Consider the following 12,212-nt stretch of genomic DNA (forward strand, 5'->3'; position numbering starts at 1 on the left):
AATTTCTTGAAATGGGAAGATGACTCAGTTGGGTAGGAATGATTGCTGAGTAAGCGGAAGGGCCTGAGTTTGGATCCCAAAACGACATAAAAAGCCAAGCATCATCACTGTGTATGCTTGTGACCCCAGCAGTGGGCGAAACAGGAGACAAGGAAGGGGGCAGAGACAGAGGGATACAGGCTAGCTAGTTTAGCTGAAAGATCGAAGCTCAAGTGAGAGGCCTTGTCTCAAGAGGACCCAGCAGAAGATCATAGAAGATGCCTAAATCTGGCCTCCAAATGACTGCTATGTCATATGATGATTCTGTTGTAAAATTTTAAATGTACCCACATGCAGATGAGAGAGAGAGAGATAGAGAGAGATTGATTGTGGTATTTGCAACAACATGGAAGGAATACAAGATCATAATACTTAATACTAAGTTAAATAAGCCAGGCACAGAAGAACAATATAAAACCTACTCAATTTAAGTGGGACTTAAGTTGATTAAACACATGTCAGACAGTAGAGGTTCTCAGCAGTAGGGTTGGGTAGGAATGAAGAAAAGATGATCTAGGAATACAAAGACTAGATGACACATGAGAAAAGTTTCTCTGTCTGGTTATGAGATGCATTGCATAGCATGGTGAACACGGTTAATAATAACAGTATAGTGCAGACACCACACGAGCAATTTCCAGTATTCCCACCACAAAAAGTCAGTATTTGAAGTGTTGAAGGTTATTTGTTTAAGTATTCATATTGTATTTGTAAATCATAGTGTTAATTTGTACCTAATAAATATGGATAACCATGATGTTGAAAATAAAAATGCGGGGCTGGAAAGATTGCTCAGTGGTTAGGAGTTCCTGTTGCTCTTGGAGAGGATCTGAGTTCAGTTCCCAGCACCCACAAGGTAGCTCACAACTCTCTACAAAGTCCTGGGAGATCCAATCCCTTCTTCTGACTTTGGCCAAGCACACATATTTTACACAAACATATATATAAGCAAAACACTCAGACACATAATATTATTAAAGTAAATTTGTTAAAATAAAACAATGGAAACTGTTTTGCATCCATTTTTGAGAGGATTTCATAGGTAGAATCATTTATTAATCTTCCCAATTTCACCAGCAACCTCTCCCCACACACCAAGTCATAGCACATGGTATCTTCTCTACCTTGTTGCTCGGCTACCATTCCCTAAACTATAACATTTAGAAAAGACCTAAGTCATCTTAATGATAACAGAAATACCTACGGTTTTTTTTATACAGAAGAACTTCAAAACAGTTTGACTCGTAGTTGTCAAAAGTCTGCCTGACTTTCTCAATGGTCTTCTTGTCGGTCAATTCTCCATACATAAAACTGAAAGACAAAAACCCATTGATATTTATGTGTCACTTTTAGACCACTACATCAAATCACATCATCGTCTTACTGGTCCATTTTGCTTAAACTGATGCCCCTGCACAATGAACTAAAATGTGGAAAGCATTATTTCCGTGACATGTTTGTATCCATTGGAAGTTTGCAACCTGTGGGAGGATATGTATAGTCAGTAATATGCTAAGACATGTCACATGCTAAGACATGTTTTAACCACTGTTTCTAAAACTTCCTGCTGACGGTCAGATTTAGAAGCTATTTCGCGTGTGAAGAGAAACAGAGAGGCAGAGAGAGTAACTCCTACAGTTTCTATATGCACAAATTCCAAGCACTGTGGTTCTATTAAACACGTTTCACACCTGCAATGTTTGACTCTCAGTTACCATGGTATGCTGACTGTAACTGCATGAAGCACATGTCACTGAAAGGCACCCATACAGCCACACACCCAGTGTCCATGGTTTTGTTTTCTCTGATTTCAAAGACCAACAATGATCCGATTTACAAGTTCTGGAATGTACAGCTCAAAAGTTTAAAATCTTGTGTCATTCTGAAGAGCACAATGAAAGCTCTTGCAATGTTACTCCATACCCTCTCCGAGGGATGTGAGCCCCACCACCTGCTCAGGGTATCCAAAATCTCTATGAGTCCATACACTACATGCTCCCCAGTTGGTCTCCAACCCACTGACTCAGTTAGCGGATAAGCCACTTTAGTTTGGCAGTGTGTATATTTGAGTAACCATTAGTTTTCTTAATGATAGTCTCAAAGTGCAATAATAATGACTCTTGAAATTCAGATTTTCTGAAGAGAACTCATAAAACACTTCTTTAGTTGAAAATTAAAAGTACAAATTAAAAATGTGTTTTTGAGAGTGGCCCCATCTTATCACATTACACTACTAGAACTGTTTTGTGGTGATTGTTCATATTATTGCTAATGTCTTAGTATCCCTAATTTATGAATGAAATATTACAGTAGATATCTATGTATGGGAGAAAACAGGATATGCAGAGTTTGGTCCCATCGCTACTTCCAGAAATCACTGGAGTGGGGGTGTCCTGCAACCTATTTTCCCCAAGGATAAAAGGGAATTTTTACCCATAATAGCTGTCCATCTAGAGCCATAACCAATCACATCATCTCCTTCAGAGTCTGCCAGTATCAGTAACTGCATTTGTTACTTAGCTCACACTGGTGGGGACACACGTAGCTGTGTTGCCTTCTTGTCTCTGGTGATATTCCAACACACTATTTTTTAAATGGACAATATAGGAAATGAAAACTAGCCAATAAATACTAAATTCCACCAAAAAACGAAGGATAATAATTGGGGGGGGCAAAGTAAAGTTACAGAAGACAGAGGGGACCATAGGAATGTTGCTGCTGCAGCCAGTTAAAAGATAGTAGATCTTCAGAGGGATTTCCTGAGCATCAACAAAAATGAGGAAAACGGTTCACAAATAAGTGTATCCCATAGGAGAATTCCAAAGCTGGTGTCTGGAGCAGATACATGTTGATATGGTTAGAACATCAAAAGTAAATATAGGATTAAGGGGTGAGCTTCCACATGCCCCAAAAAGCTGTGCCCTGTTCATGATAGAAGGAAGTCTATGGCAAGATGGCTGGTTAGTGACAGCAGAAGTGACTACAAAGATGGGAAAGGATGAAGGGAGGGAAGGGCAGCTACTATTCAAACAGTGCTTGTAAAACAGAGCTAGAATGCAGAGAAGATAAAATGAAGATATTCTGGGTCATGAGGGCTGTAGATGGTTGAGTAAAGAAGGAAAAAAGCCTGATATCAACTTCCCAAGTCAAGACCAGCTTGATCCCCGAAAAGTTCTATCACAACAAAAAAGACATAGGAGACCCCAGCAGCTCACACCGGCACCCTAAATTGGGGCGGCGGTGCTGGATAATCCTGCAGCCTTCCCGAGTCCTCAGGGAGGGCATGTCATGACGCTGCTCCAAACAGATGAGGAACACAAGTGATGAAGCACATTCTCTTCTGCCTGGGCTCTCCTACCTTCCCCCAGCCTGCCTAACTTCCTATGTACCACCTCTCCGGGTGCTAGAGTGTCTCTAGCTCCACGGTACTGCGGGAGACTTTATAGATGCACTCTGTACCACACAGGAGCCCTGCTCCTTCTACCATGGGAACCATGCTGCACCTGCCTAAGGACCTTCTAACCTCACTTCCTTGGAATACGGTTTGCAGAAATTGGCACACAATCCTTATATTTTTGCATGTGTGCTACATTACACTTGCCCAAGCCCATGAGGAAAGCACTCTTCCCTACTCCTCTGTGTACCATACCCTCCTGGGCTGCTAAAATAGCCCCACCTGACAGCCCTGCAGAGAGCAACAGTCTTCATGATCCTGCTTCCTGGGAACACTCTCGCAGCCACTGTTTACAGTTGAAGTTATTTGGAGACCTTAACTGCAATGGCCAACTTGAACCAAAACCAATACAGACAGGGTCAAAAAAAATCTCCAAATATGAAAATCACTCAGTAGTGGAGACAAGTGTTCCACCAGACATGCAAATATCAGCATAAGAAAACATGAAGTCTGGAAGAGCAAGGTAACATGATAAATCTAAAAGAGTACAATTATTCTCCAACAACACTCCAGAGATAAGGTATTAGATGAAATCCCTGAGCAAGAATTCAAAAGATTAATTTGAAGGACATCAGTGACATACAAGAGATTATAAATAACTCTGCGAAACAAAGAAACCAATTAATGAAATGAATAAGAAATTCAACAAAGAGAAATCATCAAAAGAAACTAACTATAAACTTCAGACCTGAAGAATGAAATAAGTCAAATAAAAGATATGAACAAGAGCCTCAACAAGATAGATCAAGCAGAACAATGTCTGAACGTAAAGACAGACCTTCTGAAGAACCATTGTTACACTGAAGAAATAAAAGAGAAAACTCATTAGAAAGAACAAAGAAAGTTTCCAAGATTTATGAGACGTGTGCAAATGAACAAATGTTCAAATTATGACCCTTCCAGGAGCCAAGGAAAAAGGAAAGCACAGAAAACCTATCCACCCAACAAATGAGTCCCAATTCCATCCATTTTCCTGAATACGTAGTGATTTCATTTTTGTTTATGGCTGACTAAGATCCCACTGAGTATAAGTACCACATTTTCTTCACACATTCATCTACTGATAGACATCGAGACTCGTTTCATTATTCAGCTACTGTGAATGGTGCAGCAAAGACCATAGATGGGCAAGCATCTCGATGGTGGGACTCAGAGTCCCCCAGGTGCATATTCAGGAGTGGTGTGGGTCAAGAATAAGGCAGTTTCCAGGGTGTTTTATAAGTTCCATCCTAGGGGTGGGGGATGTAGCAACATTGGTAGAGCGCCTCCCTCACATGGACAGAGGCCTGGGTTTGATCTCCAGCACTGCATAAAACGGGACATGGTGTCACAAGACTGGAACTCCAGAACCAGAAGGCAGAAACAGAAGGATCCAAAGTTCAAGGTCACCCTTGGTTACATGATGAGTTCAAGGTCGTGCTGGGCTACACGAAAACTTAAGACCTGAACAAAAAGAAAAGAGAAGATGAAGCTTCCATACTGACAAAGAAAAAGCTGATAACTTCCTTAAGCTTAAAGAGATACAGACAGAGAAGACCCAGAAAGCCCAAAAGATCCCTCAGAGATTTGACTCAAACATGTCTTCATCACTACATTTCATATCCAAACTTTCAAATTCTTTTAAAAAAAAAAGGTGGGGTGGGGCATTCACTCACACTTAAGCCCCATTGAATTCATGGGAGATATTTCAGCAGAAAACAAATGGACTACAAGAAAATATGACACTGTATTAAAAGTTAGGGAGGAGAAAGAAAGATCGTTAACCTCGACTATTACACTGAGAGATGCTATGGAGGAACAAAGGAGAGCTAAAACAATGTCCAAGGTGACAGTCCAAAATAAAAATTAGGGAATCCATCAACCCTCGAGCAACCTTATCAAAATATGCTCAAGAGAGGCTATGCCAGCCAGTGAAAAATAAAAGAATAATAGATGTCCCTGTGAAAAGATGCAAAAGGCTAAAATGCCTGTAGAAGAGCAGTTACATAAAAGATAAAGAGAATCAAATCTCACCCATAGAGAAAACAACAAAGCTAAAGCATGGAGCTTGACTATAATGTAACTATTTGAGACCAGAACATGAGCAAAATGACACAAATCGTTCTACATATAACACTAATAACCTTGGATGCAAACACATTAAAAGCCCCAAATAAAAATAAATATCTACCAAATGGAGTAAAAAAGCAGGATTCAACATGCTGCTTACAAGTAGGACTGACCACTGAGGATACACAAACACAGCAATTGATGGGTCAGAAAAGTCATTTCACACCAAGCATGTAAGAACGGCTACGCTTAGGCAAGCAGACTGCAAACCAAAAATGGTAGAACGACACAGAGAGGTGATATGTGTTAATGAAAACAGTCTACACAATGGGAGACCAAATATGTATATCTAACTAATACTAGAATACCTCAGTTTAAGTCAGCACTTAGGAGGCAGAGGCAAGGAGATCGCTGAAAGATCTAAGCCCTATAGAACAAGTTCCAGGACAGTCAGGGCTAGAGAGTAATCCTGTCTCAAAATAAAATAAAATACTCTGTTGACTGAGGTTTTCTGTACTACCATGGCCCTTCAGTCATACAGTCCCAAAGGAACACACAGAGGTCTACATTAATTATAAACTGGTTCGCCTAGTAGCTCAGACTTTTTTTTATTAACTAACTCTTAACATCTTATATTAGCCCATTAATCTTGTCTATATTAGCCACAAGGGTCGGTACCTTATTCGTCAGGTCACATCTTGCTTCCTCTGCGCCTGAGTCACAACTGCAGACTGAAACTTCTCTCTTTCCAGAATTCTCATTGCCCTGCCTCCACTTCCTGCCTGGCTACTGGCCAATCAGCATTTTATTAAAAAGAATACAAGTGACAGGGAACAGCCCATTGTACCACAGCAATACTCAATATTATAAGGAAAGTACTGTTACATCTAAAGAGAGAAACAGGCTACAGCACAGGGTGGCTGTGCATATCCACATCCCATTCTCATCAATGACAGGTCATCCAGAGGTCCCATAAACACTCAGTAAAGAAGTATCAGAGATAAGCAAAGGAATAGAACAAATGAACGCAGCATAAGGCAGCCACAAATGACAGTCTCCGTAATATCATAGCAAATGGAAAGGCGCTGAGACTGTTTCATATAAGACCTGGACAACATGGTCCACTCGTAACCCTCACAGTCCTCAAAGTATGGCACTCTTAGACAGAGCAATTAGGCCAAAGGGAAAAAATATGATATCCAAATAGAAAGGAAGTCATATAATTCTGCAAACCACAATTTAAAGACCTCATCAGAAGACTACAAGGATAAGCAGCTAAATTTGGTAGCTTCAGGATGCAAAACCAATATAGAAACATCAGTAGCATTCTTATGCACCATAATGAACTTGCTGAGAAAGGAATCACAAAGCAAGCCCATTTGTAATAGCTATTGAAAATCAAATACCTGGGAGTGAATTCATCTCAGAGAGAAAATGACCTCCACAAATGAAAATTGCAAAAGGCTGATAAAGAATTGGAGGAAGGTAAACACACACACAAATGAAAATATCTTACATGTATATGGATTAGAACAATTAATATTGCTAGGATGTCCATGCTACTCAGCAAAATATAGACCCTTATTGTGGCTTTTATCACAATACCAGTCATCCTTCACGGAAAGAAAAAATTTCTCAAATTCATAAGAAAGCCCAGAATACTCCAAGGTTTAAAAGCATTCTTGGGAATAGAAGAATAGAAGAAGCTGGAGCCAGTTACAATAAGAGATTGTAATACACTCTACAGGACAACAGAAGCCACGATGATACATGTACTGCATAAATTCTGACGTGCAGAACAGGGGAACAGAAAATAGAGACTCCAGAACTAAATCTACATATCTACAACTACTGTCCACACCCGAGGGAGGTAAACACACAAGCACTCACACACTCACTCCTGGACATGCATGCATACACACACATGTGCACTCACACTCAATCATACACATGCACACACTCATACATGCACATTCATACACGCATACATGCACACACTCACACATACTCGTGCACATGCTCAGTCATGTACATGCACATATTCACACATGCTCATACATGCACACTCACACACACATACATGCACACTCACATATACTCATACACGCACATGCACACATTCCCTCACTTACACGCATGTATACATACTTACTCATTCACACATGCACACAAAAATACACACGCATATACAAATACATTAGAGAGCATATGTAATAATCCTGGAAAAACTGAATACCCTTCCTCTCAGCCTATGCCTAAATCAACAGAAAATCAACAGGACTAAAGGACTAAGTTTGAAACTCGAAACTACAAAACAATTAGAAGACAGAGAGGAAAGACTTGAAGACTGTGAGGCAGGCAACAGCCAGGGTGAGACTCTGTAAGGCAAGGTGACAAAAGTAACGTGAATCTCCTCCCAGACAACAGAGTGAGGACAGCAACAAAGGATTGCATTCATCTGACAAAGGATTGCATTCAGAATACATAAAAAATTTAAAGTGCTCAACCAAAAATTTAATCCAGTTGGAAATGAATAAATTCCCTGAATTAGATATTTTTCAAACATAGAAATACATCCACAGCTATATGAAGAAAAAATTTTCAACACCACTAGCTATCAGAATGCAAATATAACCATAATAAGATATTTCTTCTAACTATAATGGATATTATTATTTAAATATATAGTTACATATATAACATTTATATATCATAAAATACATTTTAGAATTTATTATAATATAAATATAAAATACATAAAATTTTAAGATAAAATATTATAAATAATGCATAAAGTTTTAGATATGCATATATACTATTTCTGCTCAAGGTTGCCCAGATAATACTGATGACTGAACAATGCTATGTTGTTAAGTGGATAAGGCATGTTTGTTTTCTTGCATATTTTACTTGCAAATGCTGACAATTTACTGCAATTTCTAAAGTCCTGACTTAAGATGACCCAAACTCAGTGCAGTTATTGAATGGTTAATAGAATTTGAAGGGACTCACATTTTAGAAGTAGCAATTATGCTATATAGCTTCTACTCATACAGAATGCTAAGCTGCCCTGTAGGAATTACAACTGACTTCTAGTTCATTCCGTCGGTGGGAAAATGGAATTAGTTTCACAGCAGTGACCCATCTCTCCTAGGGAACTGAGAACCCATGATATACCCGAGGACCCCTGCATTTAGAGAGCCAACTGCAAGCTATATTTAATGAACAAGTCATCAGACCCCTCCTCTCTCTCTGGCCTTAGTTTATTCATTAGCAAAATGATGACAGTGATAATATAGTTCAAGGGTAAAGAGTAAAAAGATAATGTGCATGAAATTACAGATTGTACCAGGGTCATGTGATGGCTGGAACACTACAGGACTGCTTCTTGGGTGGTGGTATAAAAGTCTGTGCACAGGTCAGCTCTACTTCCTTGCTCTCCCACACTCAAGGACACAAATGCATAATAAAAGATGGGTGACTGTAGCTTCTAGGGAGATACACTGTGTCTTCTCTCCTGTGGCTTCCTCTCTGTGATCCATGAGGTTGCAACAAAACCTCCTGCACTAGTCTGATCCTGTGTAACGGCCACATTCTCGCTGTACAACAGATGTGGTGATAAAATTTGAACTTTGGAGTGAGGTGGGATATTCTCCTCAGGATTAGCCCAGGCTCTACCGAAGCTGACTCAGCTTCTGCTGATCCTCCATTTACATCTGTCCAAGAACATCTTTGAGAAATGTGACTTTGGCTCATAACAGGACTTCTTTATTCCTGCATTCTGTATTCTCTCATCGAGATCTCATAAGCAGTCCTCATTATATTTAACAGCCAAGACAGCTGTAAGGTTGATAGACTTCCAACAGAGTAAAGAATCTTTTAGCTCTAAAACTAAATAGATAAAGTAACCTTAATTCTGAGCCCCATCAACCCATCTCACTTTTCCATTGGCCAGCAATGTTCCTGGATGAAAATACCACAAGTATATAGTCACCACTCAGAAAGAGCAATATAATATGCAGGCTGTCATCTACACACTTGCAAATGCTTAATCCAAGAACTACACACAGGGCGACTTATGCTGTTGCTAAGTACGGGGTTCAGCTTGGGAATGGCGGCAACAGTAGAGTCATTAGCTAGGTGAGGGATGGGAGTAGAAATGGAGCTATGTGGTCAAAGAAGAACAAGAGCCCTGAGAGAGAGGAGCTAAGGAGGAAAAATCAGAAATCAAACAAAACCAAGATCTTTGGGATCCAAAAGAAGTAGTTTAAAAATAATTCAAAGACATTATTTTATATAGTTGATCCTAACAAAAAGGTTTTACAACTCAAACACACATGGTCTTAAAAGGACTTAGATGGAGTCACAAAAGTAGGCCCACGTCATATTAAAGGAAATCAGAATGGTACTGGGTACCCCTAACCTGGGGAGTCTGGGTTCACCGAGGCATCTCTTCCTTCCTACAGCTTTCCTCGGTGGCTCTGCGAGAAGCAGTCCTCAGCCAAACGGAACCAACTGATGCCATGATCATGTCTGATGCGCTCTTGTGGGCTGCTGAGGTAATCTTGTGTGGATAAGACTGCTTGGGACATCCTATCGTGTAACTCTTAACAGCTCTGCTTTGCTGTCTAATTTGATGACCTGGGTAAGGGATTGGGAATGGCTTTCCAGTGGGGAGGGGGATTAATTTTGAAAGCATCTGTCTGCTCCTCAAGTCCCCCTACCTAGCCTGCATAATCGCTCTTCCACTTCACTATTTCAAAACCAAAAGCAGAGCAGATTTCTTTAAAGTTTCAGATTCACGAAAATGAGAAGACTCTAGTGGTTCCCACCTAACCCTTGACAAGCTTCAAATGCCAGAACTCCTTCCCTTAAACCTACAGTCCTTTGGACAACCAATACTTTTTATGTTCTCTAACACACAGCAAATAATCTAAGACTTGGAAATTCAATTACTAGATTATAAAACAAAATAGATTGGAAAGTCCTGAGAGTCCTAATATGTTATAGAATACCTTTTTATTTTCCTTTAGCAAGAACAAAAGTCAGACAGTGCTCTGTGTGTGTATGTGTGTGTGTGTGTGTGTGTGTGAGAGAGAGAGAGAGAGAGAGAGAGAGAGAGAGAGAGAGAGAGAGAGAGAGAGAGAGAGAGAGAGAGAGAGAGAGAGAGAGAAAGAGAGAGAGAGAGAGAGAGAGAGAGATTTAACTATAAAACTTTAGCTACTATTACGACACAGCAAGGAAGTAGAAAACCAGAAGCCTCAGTCATGGTTGTGGACCATGAGACTAGAAGGGCTCTCTGGACAGCCATGTGAGGCACCCTTTATAGAATTTGCATACTACCGCCTTTGTGCATATGCCCTCTGGCTCAGAGACAGTGTTTCTCAGACAAGGCTGGGATGTATATAAGGTTGCTCATCTCCAACTTGTTTGATGTGTAAAGTACGGGAATTTGGATGTCATGGATAAGTAAGAGGAAGGCTGTGACCACCAAGCAATCAACTACCGTGAAATACAGTGAAGTAGCATGGGATAAAAATGCTTAAGGAAGTCTCAAAAAACATGAGGGTGGCTGAAATCATGAATAGTGTTCCATAGCGCAATCCTGTAGGTCTTAAAAATGAACTTAGAGAAAGCAGCTCCATTTCGAGGATCTAGTGTTAGAAAATGAGCGGAGAGCGCACTACCATAACACAGCACAACACAACACAACACAACACAGCTCAGGAAGAAGCTGGGGCTGAGTGACTGTGATATGAAATCCTTGCAACAATAAAGATAGCGCAATGGCAAGGCTGTTAACAAGCTGAGAATTGGGTTCAATTTGTATGCAGTGGGAGAGAGACTGGGCAAAATATGGAAAAAGATAAAAAAGACATAAGAAATATATTTCAGCCTCTTGATACGTAAAAGCACGATTTGATAGTTTTTATTTTTCTATAAAGCATTTCACCCTTAAATGTTTTAAAATTATGACATGCCATGATTTAACTCATTGTCACCCTAATTGTATTGATTTCAATTCAAATAATTAAATGATACAAATCATAAATAAGTATATACAAGTCAAATATATTATATATTATATATAGCATATATAACATATTACATAATATATAAAATTATCTATAATGTCATAGCTCATTGGCTTGTTAGTCACTGGCTTCTTATTTTCATATATCTGAATAAAATTCACCATTAAAATCAGTAAAATTTCTATCATGTTTAGATCTAATGTACTGTACTGTTTCTGCTGATAGCCTAGGGACCCATTCACCTGATAAATTGCATCTTTGGAAGGGAATTTTGAGTCATCTTCCTTTCCTGACTCAGTGATGCTATTTTATTATTATTTCTTTTATTACACTTAATAGGGAGGTGGCAGGAAAGAGCACAAAAGAGTGCATCGACATGAAAGCGTGAGGGAGGACTGTCTGATGGGAGGAGGAGGCCCATCCAGGAGGAGGTGGGGAGATGAGAGCGGACAGTGGGACAGGAAGATGAAGAAGAACAAAGGACAGTGACACGTATTTGCAGAAATGCCATAATGAAACCTACTGCTTTGTATGCTGGCTTTGAAGATTAATCAAAAAAAATGTACAGGTCAAAATAATCTGTTAAATTATTTGATTTATTTTCAAAGTTCTTTATTGTGTGAGGGACTGATCAT

At 39.6% G+C, this 12,212-nt stretch overlaps 1 protein-coding gene across 1 annotated transcript in view; it reads right to left on the reverse strand.

The window, feature by feature from the left end:
- Nucleotides 1-12,212, reverse strand: part of Kcnh5 (potassium voltage-gated channel subfamily H member 5) — a 291,745-nt gene that overhangs the window by 254,688 nt on the left and 24,845 nt on the right. The window contains exon 3 of the mRNA XM_050153729.1: nucleotides 1,244-1,350. Within this exon, the coding sequence (XP_050009686.1) occupies nucleotides 1,244-1,350 (107 nt within the window). The remainder of the gene's footprint in view (nucleotides 1-1,243; nucleotides 1,351-12,212) is intronic.

The sequence above is a fragment of the Alexandromys fortis genome, unplaced genomic scaffold, assembly GCF_014885135.2.
Source record: "Alexandromys fortis isolate MF-2015 unplaced genomic scaffold, M_Fortis_MF-2015_v1.1 scaffold_82, whole genome shotgun sequence".
Taxonomy (NCBI): domain Eukaryota; kingdom Metazoa; phylum Chordata; class Mammalia; order Rodentia; family Cricetidae; genus Alexandromys; species Alexandromys fortis.